Genomic DNA, 18,243 nt, shown 5'->3' on the forward strand with positions numbered 1-18,243 from the left:
ACCAAATCAGAACTTTTTTTCCCCCCTTTGGTGCTAGGGGTAAAACCCAGAGCTTTATGCATTTAGGCAAGTGCTTCACCATTGAGTTATATCCCCAGTCCCCTGATTCCTGTTTTTCAGTCCCCTGATTCCTGTTTTTATTCTATTAATTAATTATGTATTGTCATTGAGGATTAAACCCCGGGCTTGCTTTACCACTAAGCTACATGCCTCGCCCTTTTAATTTTTTTTTTTTTTTTTGTGTGTGTGTGTGTGTGTGTGTGTGCTGGGGATTGAACACAGGGCCTTGTGCATGCAAGGCAAGCACTCTACCAACTGAGCTACATCCCCAGCCCCTTTATTTTGTATTTTGATACTGGGCCTTGCTAAGTTGCTGAGGGTCTCCCTAAATTGCCCAGGCTGGCCTGGAACTGGAACTTGCCTCAGCCTCACGAGTCGCTGGGATTACAGGCGTGGGCCCGGCTCTGATTCATGTTTTTTTAAAAATGATCTCCCCGGCTTCCCTGGGAGAATGTATGAAACATCTACTATGGGGTTCTGGGGTTGTGGCTTAGTGGTAGCCTCCCCTAGAACATGCGAGGTGCTAGGTTCCGATCCTCAGCACCACATAAAAATAAATAAAATAAAGGCAATGTGTCCAACTACAACTAAAAAAAAAATTTTTTTTTAAATCTAGTCAGAATCTAAATAGTTGTCATAAAATAATTACATCCCCTGCGACCTCCTGTCAAAGAGGAAATCTCCCAGATCCAGAAGGGGACGCTCTAGCTAATGGGCCAGCCAAATCGACGCTGGGCACTCGTTGGTACTTTCAGAGAAGTCGGCCACTTCCGGGAGCGACCGAGTCGCACGGCGCCTTCCTCTCTATCCACCACCCTCTCTGTGGTCGCTGGGGCCCCGCCCCTCCCCGGGACTGGCCGCGAGCTCCGCGGACTCTGCCCAGGGCTCTACTTGGGCTGGCCGAGTTCCCTGTCTGTCGGATCCCGGGCCATGGCGGTCCGGGGGCCAGCGCCCGGAGCTGGTGCCAGGTGAGCAGAGTGCTGGCGAGGAGGGCTCGGTGAGCGCGGGGCCTCTTCCCAGGACGGAGAAGCAGCTCCTGCCTCTGCGCCGTGTCCTCCTGGAGCCCCCAGCCTGCCCCAGTGACGTCTGAGCGTAAAGAGCAACTCTTGAAAGGACGCCCACCTTCCGCCCGGATCCTAGGCTGCCTTGCATCGGCTGCTGCCCTTTGCTGCGGTCCTCAGGGGTCATTTTGCCGCCCGCTGCACCCTGGTTGTGGTATCCTGTCCCTCGCAACTGACTGCATGCGTGGGAGCCACAGTGCACAGATTTGAGTGGATGATCTTTCTCAGTTCTTGGCACCGCTTTAAATTTTAATTTCTTTTTAATCCATCTGCAAATTTCTAATCTAATTCTTTTAACTAAGATCTCTGGTACTCCACTGAACAAAAATATTCGTCCTAATAAAGTTAATTCCATCACTTTTTTCTTTATAGCCTGGATTTTCTACAGAACAGTGTGTAATTATCTTCATAACTGCTTTATTCCTCTCCCTTGTTTGTTTGTGTTGGTTCTGAGGATTGAGCACATCCCAAGCCCTTTTTATTTTTTGAGACACAACCTTGCTAAGTTACTGAGGGTCTCTAAGTTGCTGAGGCTGACCTGGAACTTCTGATCCTACTGCCTCAGCCTCCCAAGCCACAGGGATACAGGTGTGTGCGCCTGGCTTTCATAACTGCTTTCTAAGGCTTACAAATTTCTGGTCTTCTCTCTGCTTCTTGACTTTTCTTCAGGCCCAAATTAGATCTGCACTTTCTTCATCGGTTCCTAAGGATACAGAAGGTTTTGTTTCCTTCTTGGTCGTCACAGAATGTCTTGATGTTCCTGACTCTTTTGTGTGTGGCCCTAATGGGTGAGTGAGTAACCTGGACTTTGAAGAGGTGGGTAGAGCCCTGGTTTGGGGTCCCTTTCCTTCTCTCTGGGGTGTTTATGAAGCAAGGATTCAAGAAGCCTCCCTCCTTTTCCCTCATCACTAATTTCTGACTCCTCTTCCTCCTTGCAGAACAACTGGTAATCTACCAGGTCGGCTTGATCCCCAGTCAGTACTTTGGGGTCCTGGGAAACAAAGACTTGGATGGGTTTAAGGCGCTGACATTTCTGGCTCTCGTGCTCATCGTTCTCAACTCCACAGTAAGGGTTTTCCTTTCACCCAGGCTAGTGTGAGTGGATTGACCAGTGGGACTTCAACTCCAGGAAACAGGAATCAATGTGCAATGTGTTTCTTCCTTTTTCTGGGAACTGGAGGTTACAACTGAAGGTTTCCCTGAAAGTTAGAACTCTTTGCAGGGCATTGATCTTACTGTTGCTTCCTTTGGAACTAATGTCTCAGGTGTTTCAAACTCCTAAGGCTAGGCTGCAAGGTTCTGGATGAATTCACCATTTAGTGGAAATAGTCATTGTCCCTTAAGTTCTCAGAACTCTTGCTTCAGGAGCCAGAGCACTTTAAAACCAGGATCAATAGCTAGAGCTGCTGCTCTTCCTCTGGCAGCTGAGGCTGTGATTCATCTTGGCATATGTCACAGCTCCAGTTTTAGCACCTGCTGCTTTCTTACAGAATGGCCTTCTTTCCCCATCTCTCTCGTTCACTTGACTATGGCCTGCTCATTTTTTTCAAGTTACCTCCATTGTCCCCTCTTTTGAATCCTCCTCAAGTTTCTCCTTCATGTTTCCTCCATCAAATGCAGCCCTTTTCCTGTACTTAACTAATTCCTTGAGTTGACTTCTGCTGTCACATCCTTACATTGTCTGCTCCCTGGATGGCTGTGAGCTCATTCCTCTTTCCCTAGTGCTTAGCACAGCAGAAGTGCTTTGCATGTGGCAGATGATGAGTCAGGTATCTGCCAGGACTCAACCTAATGTTCTCTCAAGCTGCACCAGCTGTTTTATAGGGAAACCGCCCCCCCATCATGCTTTGGCCATGTTTGATGGATCTTCATTTAGAAAAGCACTGGGCACCCAGAACCCTCTTCCACACTTTGGGAACAGAGGAGTAAAAGCATAAATGATGATATGATTCCCAAGCTCCAGAAACTGTTATGCTTTCGGTGTAAGATAGTAAATTGTAGAAAGGGGCTTGAGGGTCTTGCTTTTGGTAAGTTCTTCAAGATTCGGTTAAGGAATAAACACATGAGTGAAGGGAAGGGTGAATCCCATGATTTGAAGCTTTACACGAGGAAAGTGCTGATGATCAGAATGGGCTGGGCCTAGTTAGCAAAGGCTCCTGCCAGCCCTGAGCTTTGAACTGAGTCTTGCATGCCTTCTTCCTGTCTCCCCCACTGCACAGCTGAAGAGCTTTGACCAGTTCACTTGCAACCTGCTGTATGTGAGCTGGAGGAAGGACCTCACTGAGCACCTACACCGCCTCTACTTCCGGGCCCGCGTATACTACACCCTCAACGTGCTGCGGGATGACATCGATAACCCGTAGGCTTCCCCCTCGGTCCTTGTTCCCTTTGCATGCCCGTTCATCTGGTTGCAGGCCTCATGGAGGTCATCTACAGCAGGCAATGTTGCTTCCCAGAGCTGTAGGGAAGGGTGCTCTGCAGAGAACCCCCGGAGAGGCTGCAGGGCTGAGAATAGGGAGCCAAAAAGAGGCATGAGCAGCTCCCTTTTGTTCATTTCATATCCTGGGCTTCTAAATAAGGCAAGTGAAGAAAACATCCTTGCTTAAAAAAACAAACAAACAAAAAAGAGGTTTTGAATTTTTAGCAGCAAAATAACAAAAAACCCCAAAAGTTACTGCTGTCTGGGTCTGATGTAGTATTTAGTTTCTCATTCTGTCACCTCCCAACTTCTATTCTTTTTTTATAGGTGAGGAAACTGAGTCCCAAGAATTGCAAGTGACTTGCCCAGGGTCACATCTCTCATTGGGAATAGAAGTCAGAGTAGCCTTGGTAGTGCAGAGAGATCTATGGGGGGTTTCTCCTTATCACTCCCCTCTCACGCCACCACCCTCCCCTGCAAGCACTTGGCTACCTGGGAGGCCCTTCCTCAGCTCAAGCTGTGCTTCACAGTGAAGGTGCTGCCTTTGCTGCTTATGAAGCCCCTTCCTGATGACTCCACCCTGGAGAGCCTGTCCTAGGCAAACTGCTGTACTGGGACAGGCTCAGAACTGCAGAGAGACTAGGGAGGATGAGATAAGGGGACCTTCCTAATTGTCTGGAAAGAGCTCTTCTACTCTCAAGTTTTCCTCTGGCTGTGCACAGAGCTGGCTGAGGCTCCTGCATGCTGGGCCTTTCATTTCTACTTCTCTGGGGAATAAATTGAGGCACCATAAGAAGCAGCTGCCTAGAACCGTGTATGGAGGTTCTAAGGGTTTAGTTCCCTCTAGGAAACCAGCCTTGTCTGGATGTATGTTTCCCTGGGGTCGTTGCTGAGGGCATTGAAAGGCAAAGTCAGGAGAAATGAGAGTGCCCTGCTTTCTTGGCCCTTGAACCCAGCTGATGTGATTGGCTGCAGGGACCAGCGCATCAGCCAGGATGTGGAGCGATTCTGCCGGCAGCTCAGCAGCATGGTCAGCAAGCTGATCATCTCCCCGTTCACGCTCATCTACTATACTTACCAGTGCTTCCAGAGGTACAGCCCCTTCTCCTCCAGAGTTTCCCCAGAGTCTGTCTCTCAGAGGTCAGGTCAGAGTCCAAGACGTCTTGCCTTCCCTGCCCCCACCTGACCCAAAGAAGTCTTCCTAGCGGTTGTGCCCTGGCCTCTGTTCTCTTTGACCCCATGTGATATTTCAGTGTCACAGTGATCCTGAAACTCTGACAGCTCACACCAGGTATCAGATGTCCCCACATAAGAGGAGAGGGTCCACAGAGCTGTTGAGACTGGACAGGGACTATCCAGGAAGGGGCAGGGAGCAAGGCTGAGGCCTGTGGGGCCGTGAGGTGCCCCACACCCTCCCTCACCCTCTCACTCTACTTTCAGCACAGGGTGGCTTGGGCCTGTGAGCATCTTCGGATATTTCATCCTGGGAACCATGGTGAACAAAACTTTGATGGGGCCCATTGTGGCCAAGCTGGTGCAGCAGGAGAAGCTAGAAGGGGATTTTAGGTGTGTCTTTTGCTTGAGGTTTCTGGGCTGGGCATGATGGTTAAGGGATAGGGTCTGGGGAAAGACTGCTGAAGTTCAGATCCCAGCTGTGCTAGTTACTAGCTGCGTGATCTCAAGTGAAGGCTTTCAACATCTCAAATGTTTAGTTTTCTTATCTCTACAGATTAGAATGGGATGTATGTTTGCCTACTAAGGAATAAGGAGATTATACATGAGAAGCATTGAGAACAGTGTCTGGTTGTCCATTGCCAAATTCCTTGCTTGCCTCCCATTTTTTTTTTTTTTTTTTTTTTTTTTTTTTTTGTGGTACTGGGGATTGAACCCAGGGCCTTGTGCATGTGAGGAAAGCACTCTACCAACTGAGCTATATCCCAGCCCGCCAAAGTCCTTATTCTCCCTGGGTTTTGTCATGTGCTTCTGGTCTAACCAACATGACTCAGGTCTGTTGGGGCTATCATCTAATTGATCCAGCCTTTACTCTATGATTTTCTTGGCCTCCTGGCTGGGCCTATGGAGAGGAGGGATTGTGAACAGGAATGCACCTGTCCTGTCCTCTCTGTAGAAAGCTGAGGGTGGCCCTGTCTTTGCATGGCTTTTGCTACCCCAACAGGCCTTGGGATTTCCCACCCCTAAGACAGACCAGGGAAGGGTTGGTTGAGGCAGCTAGAGCTCTTAGGGAGGGGTTTCCTCTCTATCCAGAGCTCGCCATTGTTAGTACACATCTCCCTTTGGTCTGCCTAGGTTCAAGCACATGCAGATTCGGGTGAACGCTGAGCCTGCTGCTTTCTACAGGTGAGTCTGGTAGAGAGAGTTCCCCTACCACCTTGCAGAGGTAGTACCCAAGAAGGAAAGTTGAAATTGATAACTCTCCCACCCACAGAGCTCATACTGAACACTGTCACATTTGCCTGAGACCCTCTCACTGCCCTTCTCTGCCTTGCCCTTAGGTCCTAGGATTTGCTTCTGAAGCTGGAGTCTCCTTATAGTAGCTAGTTTTAGTCTTAGTGCCTAACATGGGACCTGAAATGGCCACAGAATAAAATGAAGGGATGTGTTGCCATCTTGCTGATGTCTGATGCATCGCTTCTACCTCTGTTTTCTTGTTGTGAATTAGCTTTTTTCCCTAGCACCTGACATCCAAGACTGTTTCTTTTTCTCTGTAGCATGGGACTTCTCAGGAGACCTACTCCCCACAAACACCGCCAGAATATGTGGTCTCCTGATGGCAGTGTTGTGAAATGTCCCTTCCCTCCAGGACCAGGGCAATCCCTGAGCTCTACCTTGTGTTAGGCCACTATCAGTGTTTGGACTGATAGTCCAGGGCCCAGAGGTTTATGTTAAGAAGTTGCTAATCTTTGGATTAGCTGTACTTGGGGTGGATCTAATGGCCTGTGTCCTTTGTTCTTCTGTCAGATTCTGCTGTATTTTGCATCTACCACTACTTGGGAAGACCCAGAGTATTAGGAATCTGAGCCAGATTTAGTGGTGGGGTGGGGAGAGTTGGATGGGTGGCGAGTTTGCTTTCAGATTCTGCAGCTTCTGCTCAGCTTTGGGGAAAACAGTTCTTGGAGGTATTGTTCCTCTGTGGCCTCTCCATGCAAAATCTGAAGTGCCCCCCTCTTCTCCATCTTTTCTGCCTGGAGAATTTCTATTTATCCTTGAAGCCCCAAGTAAGCTCCAAGGCGCTTTCCCAGGCTTCCTTAGTGGGCAGGTCTGTTTATTGTCATAGCCCTGAGGACAGACACGCTCACACTCCATACTCCAGAAACAATGCAGTATGTCCACATGATCTCTGAACTGGGACCTCTGGAAGTCAAGAACTGTTTGTCCACTTCTTCATTGCACTGGCTGACTAGCACAGAGCCTGGCGAGTAGTGACTGCTGCAATTTATTATTTGGTTAATAACAGCGGCTTTTGTTGAGGGCCCCTCATGTCTGGTACTTTGTATCCAGAAACGTAATTCTCAGCCTAACCTATTATGTAGGTATTATTAGCTCCATTTGACAGATGAGAAAAAAATAAGGTCCTAGAGGCTTACATAACCTGCCACTGTCACCTGCCTAAAAACTGGCTAGAGCCAGGATTTGAATCAGGTCTGGCCAAGTCTAGAGTGTGTGTTCTTTCCACAAACAATATCATGAGGCAGAACAAGCAATGAATTGTTGCTAGTGACAGAAAGGGTCTGAAGCTAAGATTGTTTGGATGGGCTTGGTCCCTAAAGGAGGCCGTGATGAGGGGTGGGGTGCCCCTGCAGGCCCTGTGGACATCCCAGCCTTTCTCATCAGAGCTGGGCATGTGGAGCACATGAGGACAGACCGCAGGCTGCAGAGACTCCTTCAGACCCAGAGGGACCTGATGTCCAAGGAGCTCTGGCTGTACAGTAAGCAGAGGGTTCCCTGGAGGTGGGAACCATACAGTGGGAAGGGTCCACTTCCCTTCCCGTACCTCCGTGCTTGTTTACCTGTCCTGAGAAACGTGTTCTGATGAAGGAATTAACTCAGGGGAGCCACTGCCTCTGCCATGGGTGTCCTCAGGAGAATGAGAATCCAGGGGAATTGTGGTCCTGCTTGACTTCCTGCTCCCCATCCCAAGGATTGTGTCCCCTTCAAAGCACTTCAATAGCTCATGGGTCTCCCACTTTCTGTCTCCTGTAGTTGGTGTCAACACCTTTGACTATCTGGGCAGCATCCTGAGTTATGTTGTCATCGCAATCCCCATTTTCAGTGGGGTCTATGAAGACCTGAGCCCTACAGAGCTGAGCACCCTGGTCAGCAAGGTAAGAATCCCTCCTGGTGACCCCTCATGCTGCACACCCCATCCTCTGGTCTGTGCCCAGGGTCTGGGAGTTGAGGCCGGCACTGACTGCTCTCCATCCTGTCCAGAATGCCTTTGTGTGCATGTACCTCATCAACTGCTTCACCCGACTCATCGACCTCTCCACCACGCTGTCAGACGTGGCTGGTTACACACACAGGTGAGGCTGCGTTCCACTCCACTGGACTCTGAACTGAGTGTGTGCTGTTGCAAGAAGCAACTAAGTGGGAAAGGGAACAGAAAATCTCCCCATATACTAGAGGGTGTGAGTCAGTGTCAACCTTACCTGGCACCCCAGACCCTGCCTCAGGTTCTCGCTTCTTGCTCAGGATCGGGGAGCTTCAGGAGGCTCTGAGAGAGATGGCCCTGAAGTTGCAGGACTGTGAGGTCCTGGATGAGACTGAGTGGGACTTGGACAAGTGAGTACTCGTGAATCCCCAGCTTTGGTTCACCCTGGTACCATACCCCTCCCAGCTGAGTAACAGCTGAGTCGTGAGGTGAGTGGAAGCAACCTCCATCTGGTGCCAAGCACGTTGTGATTGCTGTCACACGGTTTGGGTTTACGTCATCCCCCAGCTGATGGAAGCAAAGTGCTCACACCTGCCTGGGCCCCTTAACAAAAAAACAAAAACCTGAATGGTATCACCCCCCCCCCTTCTTCCTGCTGAGCTCCAGCCTGCCCTTTTCTGCAGGGTGTGTCTTCTTTGTTCCCTGTGCTTCGTGCAGATCCAGAGATGTCTTCATTCTCCTATCTTTGGAAATCAGGAATGTTTCTTACCTTGCCCTGCCTTCAGGATCTGCTTCATCTCTACTTTTCTTGGGCAGATTACTTAACTGTTCTGGGCCTCAGTTTCTTCATCTCTAAATAGAGAAGTTATGGAACCTTCCTTCCTCCTGTCTGGTTGTGAGGATTAGAGTTTATAGTACTTAGAAAGTGCTTGGACTCTGGCCACCTAGTGAGCTTTCAAAAATGTAACAATCTGAATTACAGGTCCTGTGTTCAGCTCTCACTTCTTCTTTTTTTTTTAAAATATTTTATTTACATTTTAGTTTTCAGCAGAGACAACATCTTTGTTTATATGGCTGCACCCATGCCAGGGGAGCGCACTACCGCTTGAGCCACATCCCTAGCCCCCAGCTCTCACTTCTTAAGAATGAATGTCTTGGGGCTGGGGATGTGGCTCAAGCGGTAGCGCGCTCACCTGGCATGCGTGCGGCCCGGGTTTGATCCTCAGCACCACATACAAACAAAGATGTTGTGTCCGCCAATAAATAAATTAAAAAAAAAAAAGAATGAATGTCTTAACAGTTGACCTGTTTAGGCTGGGTGCATGGTAGCTCATGCCTTTAATCCCAGCTCAGGAGCCCGAGGCAGGAAGATTGCAGATTTGAAGCCAGGGCAACTTAGTGTCTCAAAATAAAAAAATAAAAAGGTCAGGGGGTGTATTACAGTGGTCAGGTGCCCTCAAGTTTAATCCCTAGGGCACACAAACACACACACACACACACACACAGACACACACAGAGAGAGAAAGAGAGAGAGCTTCATGTCACTGTGGGCCTGGAGGCTGGAGAGATGACACAGGAACTGTAGGAAATGGGTTGCTGTTCTGTGGGGAAGACAAGCATCCACGAAGAGCTAGGAATTCCAGAGCTTAACCAGAGTTCTATTTCAGAGTATTAACTACTCCCATGTTACTATCAGTTTTCTGATCACACCATGACACCATGAAAACTCACCAACATTAGAATTAGCCAGAGTCAGCTCTGCAACTCTGAACAAGCTTTTCAGCCACCTGACCTGGTTTCTTTGCCTTCCAATTGAGAAGAATATCTATGATTCATGGGCATTGAGACTGATTAACATAGTCACATCTGGGGCTTTGCTCAGTGGGTCTCTGAGTAGGTACCCCCAGCATCCACTCCTGTATTAATGGACTCAGGCTGCCATGATACGATACCACAGACTGAGACTGACTTCAACATCAGAAATTAATTATCTCACAGTTCCGGGAAGTACAAGATCAAGGTGTTAGCAGAGATGGTTTCTCTTTTGGCTGCTCTTGGCTTGCAGACAGTCACCTTCTTGCTTGTCCTCATGTGGCCTTTTCTCTTGTCCTTGCCCCTACAGTCCACCCCAACAGCCTTCCACCATCACCTCTGTGAATAGCCTGTCTTCATAAGAGGTTATGTTCTGAGGTCCAGGGAGTTGAGATGTTAACATAAAACTCCAAATGCAGAAGGCTGTCTCTGGAGAAGCAGCGCCTCCCCACGCAGTACTCACGCTGCCTACCCTCCCACCCCTCTCTTCTGTACCCAGAGCCTCGGGACGGCCAGCCACGGAGCCAGCAGACACAGCTTTTCTGCTTGAGCGGGTCTCCATCTCTGCCCCCTCCTCTGACATACCCCTGGTCAAGGACCTGAACCTGAAGATCTGCGAGGGGCAGAGCCTGCTCATCACGGGCAACACGGGCACGGGCAAGACCTCCTTGCTGCGGGTTCTGGGCGGCCTCTGGGCGAGCACACGGGGTGAGAGCCCAGCCCTCCCTGCCTCTGACCCCTCCTTGGCCCTGGGGGAGGGGGCAGTGTGGTGGGCTCCAGCCTTCTTCCCTGGGGAAAGAGGGGGAGAGTCAGAGAGGAGAGGCAGTTACCTTCTCTGTGAGATCTCAAAATGGAGGCTTCTGTGGGCTCTTCAGGCTCCGTGCAGATGCTGACCGACTTTGGGCCCCATGGGGTGCTGTTCCTGCCACAAAAGCCGTTCTTCACTGATGGGACCCTTCGGGAGCAGGTCAGCCTGATCAGAGGCCTGCTCTCTCTCCTCACCCCACCTGCTTAGCTGGGACCTCTAGCAGGGCAACAGATCTCAGGCCCTAGGGAGTTACTGGACAGAAGGTGGGGTAGGAAAGTGGCCATGCTTATAATCCCAGTGACTCCAGAGGCTGAGGCAGGAGGATGGCAAGTTCCTGGCCAGCCTTGCCAACTTACCAAGATCCTGTCTCAAAAAATTAAAATGGGTTGGGGATGTAGCTCAGTGGTACATCCCTAGTACTACCCTCCCCAACACACACACAAAAGTGGCATGCCCATGAACTGGGTTCTAAGAATGTTCTACTCAGCATCTGTGGATTCACTGTATGTACTCAAAACAACTCCTGGGTACAGGGAGATCTTCGAGGGCGCTGGCCAGTTAACATGTTTATTGAGCCCTCAGGAGACTCAGACTCTTGCCCACTCCTCTCCCAATCACTTTTGAAGGTTGCAGTGGCCCTACCCCACTCTCTGTGCCCTGTCTCCCACAGGACTCTCTGGCCAGAGTGTCCCAACTCTGCTTAGGTGGAGCGGAGCCTGGCCTTCCTGGGTGGTTCCTGGGGGTTTCTGAGGGAGGGGGTTGTGTGCACCTCTGTCTCATTAGCCCTCCTCCTAGGCCAGTGTGGTTTTATTTTCAGGTGATATATCCCCTGAAGGAAATCTACCCAGACTCAGGTGAGCTGGACCTACTAAGGTCATGACTTCCATCTCAGTTGCCCCTGCTCTGCCTGACTGTGACTTCACTTGCCCCCATTGGAAGAGGCTTCAGCCAGGCTGCTGGTTTCAGGTTGGGTCCCCTCCTCCACCTGTTTACTATTTGAGGGTCTGTACTTTGCCCTCATCTTACATTCTCTTCTCCGCCCTGAGGAGGGGTACCATGGAGGAAGGGAAGTCATTGTTTCAGCTGGCCCTTTCCTTATCAAGGGCGATAATGCTATGCCTCAGCCCAGCATTCTGGGGTACCCCCCACCCCATAATGTGCCCTAGCTATTCTGGCCAGCCAGAGGAGCTGACATGTTGAGGAAGCCTTCTCTGTTTTGCAGGCTCCACTGACGATGAGAGGATTGTGAGGTTCTTGGAATTGGCAGGCCTGGTAAGTGGGGCAGGGGCCTGAGGACCTGAGCCTCCCTGGGAGCACTGACCACAAGTCTCTGGCTGATGACTGGGGCAGAGAGTGGGAGTACAAATTGGCAGTGGGAGCCATTGATCAGGTATAGGCCATAGACTGACCAAGTCCCTCTGCTTTTTACCATCACCATGCTCCAGCAAGTCTAAACAATGTAGTTGATAGCATCCATACAGTACTGTGGTGTGCAGAAGTGTTAATGTGGTGGGGACTAAGACTGACAGGAGCACGGATGGGCCCTTTCATGGACTTTATGCCCTCTGGGTCTCTTACAGTCCAGCTTGGTGGCAAGAACAGAGGGTCTAGACCAGCAGGTGGATTGGAACTGGTAAGAATGGAGTGGGGCACTCGGCCAGATCCCTCATAAAGACAGTGAGTTCCTGGGGGCACTGCCAAGGGATGGGATAGCCCCTGACCCCCAAGGCTAGATGTTTGGTCCATTAGGCACAAGCTGTGCCCTTGAGAACAGAGTTTGGGCCTCTGGTATGGGCAGCAGGGCTGTGGGACCTCTGTCTGGGGCCAACCTCTGCACAGAGAATCTCTTCTTGCCCAGACCCATTCATGGCAAAAACCAAGCTGTCACTTCCTTCCTTGAGCATTATCACTTGTTCTCTTTTCTAGGTATGATGTCCTGTCCCCAGGGGAGATGCAAAGGCTTTCCTTTGCCCGGCTCTTCTACCTGCAGCCAAAGTATGCAGGTGAGGCCTGCCCTGCTGTGCCAGGGACTTATGTGCCCACAAGGGTAGCAGCTTGTGTTCACGTACACCCAGCATACCTGGGCATAGCTGGGCATTTCTCTATCCCTTGCACAAGAGGAGCAGTAGCTGGCACCTGAGGGCAGCCCTGGGGATGCTACAATACCTGCTTTTAAGCTTCCTGCTTTAGCAGCAGTTGAATCCCAAAAACCGGCCGTGAGAGGGATTGTGATATAGTTTCTCTGGCTCTGCCACCAAATGAGTGGGCATCCCCGCAGCTGTGCCTGTGGCAGGTGTGGACTTTTCCAAAGATACAACCTTAGGGAACTGGGCGTCCCTGGATTAGGCAGTCTTAGGGAACACTGTGCTTACTACAAGAAAGAGAGATTCTGTTCTCAGATGTAGCCCATGGCTCCCTTGGCTCATCTTCTCCTCGAGGTGGGGTTCCTGTAAGCTAGACCAGTTTTCAGCCTCCCCTAGGGCCCAGCTGGGGGTGAGTGTGGGTTAGAGGAGGCAGAGGATCGAAGTCCTGTCCTGTCCTGTGTGCCTTCAGTGCTTGATGAAGCCACTAGTGCCCTGACAGAGGAGGTGGAGAGTGACCTCTACAGAATTGGCCAGCAGCTGGGGATGACATTTATCAGCGTGGGACATCGGTCCAGCCTTGAGAAGGTACCAGTGTTCACGAGGGTAGACTGAGGGGAAGGAAAAACCCAGAAGCTAGGCCTGGCTAAGGCCAGGGGCTCCTCACCTTGGAGAGTCAAGGTGGCATAGGGAATAGATTGCTTTCTTTTGTGATGGCTGACCAGTCTGATTGCTGTGTGGTGGTTTCTCCTAGTTTCACTCCTGGGTTCTGAAACTCTGTGGAGAAGGAAGATGGGAACTGACTAGAGCCAAAGAGGAGTGAAGCCAGGGATGTGGATGGCCACCAGCAGGAGAGCCCAGCAGCCTCCAGGAAGCCAGGAAGACCAAGGGGGCAAGAAGGAGCCCCAGGTTCTCCTCCCATGTCTTATGCAGGAGCTCTTGCAGCAGTGGACCCAGCCCAGGGTGGCCCTGCAAGGAACACTGAGGTCCACTCACGGCTGCTTCTGTGGCCTCTGCCAGGGCCTCTGTACTCTGGAAATGTGACTACTTACAGATGACTTCATCTTTGCTGAAGAAAGGTTTTTGTTTTTTGTTTTTTTGACAAGACAAAAACATACCTTTCATTCTGTGTGGTTAATAGATAAAATGTCCTCACTTCCCCTGAGAAATAGTATATCCAAAATTCACTTAGAAGAACACTGAATATTAAAACATTATATGACAACATATAAGTGGATTGAATAGAAGTAAACTTCCAATTGTCTAAGAATATTTCACAGCACTGATAATATAAAGAAAATGTTTGGATTTATTTTCAAATTCAAAACTCTTCTGGTTGTTCTTCACTGAGGGCCTTAGAGGTGAAAAGGTAATCAGATTATCTCCAAAGGAGATGTGTCTGGCATGTTCTTGATGTCTCTCTCCTCTCCACTTGATTACTAAAGTTTAGGCCGAATCAAGAAGGTGGCATTCAGTAATGACACTTTTATTACCAAATAGTACTATTGGAGAAGACTTAGTTTCTTCTTGTTGTGAGATGTTATTTTGTGATGGTATATTTTTTTCAGGGCTTCTCATCAAAACATCTTATGAGGTAATTGAAGAATTTAGTTCCATTCTTTCTGCAATATCTGAAATTTCTTCCTTTTTGTTAGTTCTGTATTCATCATGGTTTATTTCAATTAAACCTTATAATCCAGGACACTGAGCGTCTTCCACTATGCTATTCCTGCTTTCAGAAATATTTGAAAACAAAATTTTCTTATCAACACGTTCACCTTTGGTGCTCCCAGGATCAGGATTCACCGGTGGTGTCATTTGTCCTAGCAGATCTTCGTCAGCCTTGCTCTCAGGTATGGTATCCAGTGGACTTAGGGGTTCTGTGTCTTTGAGAAAGACGTTCAGAAGAAAGTTCTGAAGATGATTTAACAGGACTCTCAACTCTGAAAAACCAGCATCAACACTATTTTGACAAGTTCCTTTGATGTTATATTGGGCTGTTGCCTCAGAGTGTTCTTCCTGCTTAATTTTGCCTCTTTGCATTATTTATGGCAGCAAGGGGATTTCCGGCTGCAGTACTTCCACCATCATCTTATTTTGGTTTACTTGCCATGCTTGAGATGATTTTTTTCCGAAACACTTTTTTATTTGTGCTATTGTTTTGCCATCTAGACTCCTCAAGCTTGGTCAGATTGGTGAACCCTTGGTTTACATCTTCCATCTGAAAACTAACCATATCCCCAAATGCATCCAGCTCTGCCCAGGTAGTCTCCACTTCACCTTGCTTATGTTCACAGTCATTCTCCAGTCCTTCACACTGTTTGACTCTTTCCTTAATAAGGAGTCTTGTTTGACCAACTGCTGTGCAAAGAACATCTTCAGCATCATCTGGAATGTCCAATTCAAGCTTTCTGTCCCACTCAAGGCAGTGTGAAGTCAGTTTCTCAGTTTCTGAAATATGGACATCATATTTTGGCTGAGACATCAGATCTTCATTTAATTCAAATGATGTGACATCTTTTATTGAAAGGCCATTTGAATTTTTAGTAGTAGTTTCATTTTGATTTAAGCTATGTTCTTGATTCAAAACTGTTAGAGAACCCAAAGGACACTGTAATTTATTTGAATCTTGCTGTACAGTCTTGGTTGAGTAAGTTTTACATTTTTGGGTCAAGATTTCTTTTTGTTGCTTCTTGAGTCTTCTGGTTTTAAAGTATTCCAGGTATAACTGGGTGTCAAGAAAGCATTGGCACTTGTGGGAGTCATGACTGTTACTTGATAGGTCTTCAAACCATCCTGTGGATGAAACATAAACTCATTAGGTGCAAAGGAATTCTTCCCTTTGGTTTTTGCAGGATTTATCTTAGGTAAGTTACATTTTTGATAAGGTTCCATCTGGATCCATTCCATTTGTTGCACTGATTTGTGAATCAAAAGTATTTTCTTCATTATCAAGTTTGAAAGAAACAACCTTATCAGGTTCTGTTTCTATCTTTTTCACAGGTCTTCCTTTATTTGGTGCCTTTCTTTCAGGTTCATTATCATTAGTAGCAGATCGGGTCATTCTCACTGATGTGGGCACAATAGGCTGCACAACTGTTTTCTCTTCGTCTAATACTTTCTTTTCTGAAATCTGTCTTTGACCAGGTTGGATTGCTCAAACATCAATGCCATTCTCAATCTTAGTTTGTTCAATTTGGTCTTTGGCCTTTGATTTTGTAATCCATGAAGAAGATGGAATAGTCTTTTTTGGCTCAGTTTTCATAGCATTCTGGTTTGATAAAAGAAAGCAAGATGCCTCGGGTCTACAAAGACCCATTTTAAATATTCCTCATTTAGTTTTCCTCTGTTCTTTTAATTTTTGAAGTTGTTTTTCTTTCTTTTATTTTTGAAGCATTTGTTTTCGTTCTTCACTTAGAGGAGTTTCATTGACTTTGGCTTGGTACTGGCCTTTTCTGAAACAAGCTCTTGCAATGTCTCATCTAATTCAACAAGACATCTACCTTCCGAGGTTGGAATATTGACATCTTTCAAGCCGGAGTTTCTATTTTGCTGGGATTCCTTAGGTCTGTTTTCTTTCTGAGACGGAGATTTCCTATGAGCATATTTAGTTCAGTACTTAAATCCTAGACTCCTCAAATTTGGTCAGGGTTGGTGAACTCTTGGTTTACATCGTTTCAGTACTTAAATCCTTTCTGTGGTGACTGGCAAAACGGATGAAGACATCCTGAGGCACTCTCTAGTGGGAAACGTCAACCAAACTAAAAGTACAAGAGTCCTCCGGGTCTGGACAACCTCGGTCACTTCCAAAGGAGGAACTCCAGAAGCTGTATCTCTGAAGAAAGGTTTAAAAGGGCATGCTATAAGAAATGAAGGGTCAGGGTGTGCACCTGACTAAATTTTGTAATGATAGATTTTTAACTTTAATTAACTGACTTTTTATCTTTTTTTTAAAGGAAAAAATAAACATTAATAAATGTTTTTGCAGCTTTTGCTCTTACTCTCCTCTCTATTATAAAATGATCTTCTTTATTGACTGTCTAACTCAGAGCTTGGAAGGAGGGAGCTCTCCCCTCTGCCCTGGCACCTGCTGCTCATGGTTTTCCACTTCTCACTTCCTCCCTCTGAAATGGGCACCCCCTTTCTCCACAGAAAAGTCCCCTTCACCATGGCTGATTTTGGGACTGTCAGCAAAAGAGTCTCTGCAAAAGAGTCCAATGTGGATAAACTTCCTATTTTCATGTCACCCTGTTTACTTGGCCACTGGCCAGGAAGATACCAGCACTCCAGGTGCTGGGCACCCCCTTACTACTTTTTCACAAATGTATCTGGTATAGTACTTTGAAGAAATGTGCAAACAAGGCCTCTGGCCTTGAGCTGGGCTTCACAGAGATTTTTACATTTTTAAGTTACAAATGGGCTCCATGGTAACAGCTGGCAGGGGGAAGAAAAAAAGAGGAGAAGAAGCTCTCCCCTTCTTAGATGTTATCCTTGAAGAGTTAACTTGCCCAGAACAGTGAAAGAAAAAGCTGCTTTTATGTGAACTTCTGCAGACTGTGAACTTCTGAGCCCCTCCCCTTACACACTGGGTATAAAACTCTAAAACTACCTGAACTTGGGGTTCAGGGGATTGATTGACTACAGCAAAGGCTGTACCCTCTAAACCTGGCTGCAGCCAAATAAAACTGTTTCCTGCTATCTTCGGTGCCTTGCCTTGTTTGTCTCTACTACACTTCCGTGGGCCAGTGCAGTGTAGTAAAGTCCAGGAACCACTAATCTCTAGGGCCTTTCTGCCTGTAGGTGCTAGGGATGGAGCCCAGGCCCTCGCTCATGGGAGGCCCGCTCTCCACCACTGAGCACACCCCCAGCCTCTGTCTTTGCTATCCTAACCCAGCTGAAAATAAATGTCCTTCTCCTTACCAGGTGGGTTTTTTGTTTTTTTGTTTTTTTGTTTTTTCTGTATTTGGGGTGGAACCCAGGGGTACTCTACTATTGAATTAAATACCTGGCTCTCTTTATTTTTTATTTTGAGATAGGATCTCACTAAATGGTTCAGGCTGGCCTCAAACTTGCAATCCTCAGCCAGTCGTGGTGGTACATCTCTGTAATCCCCGCAACTCTAGGTGCTATAGAGGGAAGATCTCAAGTTGAGGCCAGCCTTAGTAACTTAGCAAGACTCTGCCTCAAAATAAACAATAAAAAGTTCTGGGGATGTAACTCAATGATAAAGAACCCCAATCTCTAGTACAAAAAGCAGAAAAAACAAAACAAAAAAAACCCTTGTTATCCTCCTGTCTTAGCCTCCCAAGTAATCGTGATTATGATGTATACCACTCTGTCCAGCATTTCTTAATGTATTTTTAAGTATTTATCTATTTATTTTGGTACTGGGGATTGAACCCAGGGGTGCTTTACCACTAAGATACATCCCCAGCCCTTTTTAATTTTTTATTTTGAGATAGGATATTGCTAAATTGCTTAGGGCTTCGGTAAGTTGCTAACTAACCTCAAACTTGGAATCCTCCTTCCTCAGCCTCCTGAATTGCTGGAATTACAGGCATGTACCACTGTGGCCAACTTTTCCTAATATTTTAAAATACTCTCAGTATAGT

At 47.7% G+C, this 18,243-nt stretch overlaps 1 protein-coding gene and 1 pseudogene across 3 annotated transcripts; one reads left to right on the forward strand and one right to left on the reverse strand.

The window, feature by feature from the left end:
• Positions 1–903: 903 nt before the first annotated feature.
• On the forward strand, positions 904–16,631 carry Abcd4 (ATP binding cassette subfamily D member 4). Of its 3 annotated transcripts, XM_076849865.2 has the most exons (19): positions 904–1,028; positions 1,791–1,909; positions 2,060–2,187; positions 3,341–3,480; positions 4,516–4,632; positions 4,981–5,106; positions 5,848–5,898; positions 7,393–7,487; positions 7,762–7,883; positions 7,990–8,081; positions 8,251–8,340; positions 10,242–10,450; positions 10,618–10,709; positions 11,368–11,404; positions 11,773–11,822; positions 12,131–12,183; positions 12,477–12,553; positions 13,104–13,219; positions 13,386–16,631. In XM_076849865.2, the coding sequence occupies exons 1-19, from the start codon at positions 991–993 to the stop codon at positions 13,452–13,454; spliced, it is 1,821 nt and encodes a 606-aa protein (XP_076705980.1). In that variant the 5' UTR covers positions 904–990; the 3' UTR covers positions 13,455–16,631. The 3 variants fall into 3 exon arrangements, with proteins under 3 accessions (XP_076705980.1, XP_076705981.1, XP_076705982.1); XM_076849866.2 differs by lacking the exon at positions 4,981–5,106; XM_076849867.2 differs by lacking the exons at positions 1,791–1,909; positions 2,060–2,187 and having other exon boundaries at positions 951–1,028.
• On the reverse strand, positions 13,953–16,237 carry LOC143395079 (disks large-associated protein 5 pseudogene; annotated as a pseudogene).
• Positions 16,632–18,243: the final 1,612 nt, after the last annotated feature.

The sequence above is a fragment of the Callospermophilus lateralis genome, chromosome 3 (assembly GCF_048772815.1).
Source record: "Callospermophilus lateralis isolate mCalLat2 chromosome 3, mCalLat2.hap1, whole genome shotgun sequence".
Classification (NCBI taxonomy): Eukaryota; Metazoa; Chordata; class Mammalia; order Rodentia; family Sciuridae; genus Callospermophilus; species Callospermophilus lateralis.

Bases quoted from the DNA above. Each gene is read 5' to 3' on its own strand.
- Abcd4 (XM_076849865.2), top strand. From the start codon at position 991: ATGGCGGTCCGGGGGCCAGCGCCCGGAGCTGGTGCCAG. The intron at 12,184-12,476 runs GTAAGAATGGAG...TCTCTTTTCTAG, and splicing joins CAGCAGGTGGATTGGAACTG to GTATGATGTCCTGTCCCCAG. The intron at 13,220-13,385 runs GTACCAGTGTTC...GGTTTCTCCTAG, and splicing joins ATCGGTCCAGCCTTGAGAAG to TTTCACTCCTGGGTTCTGAA.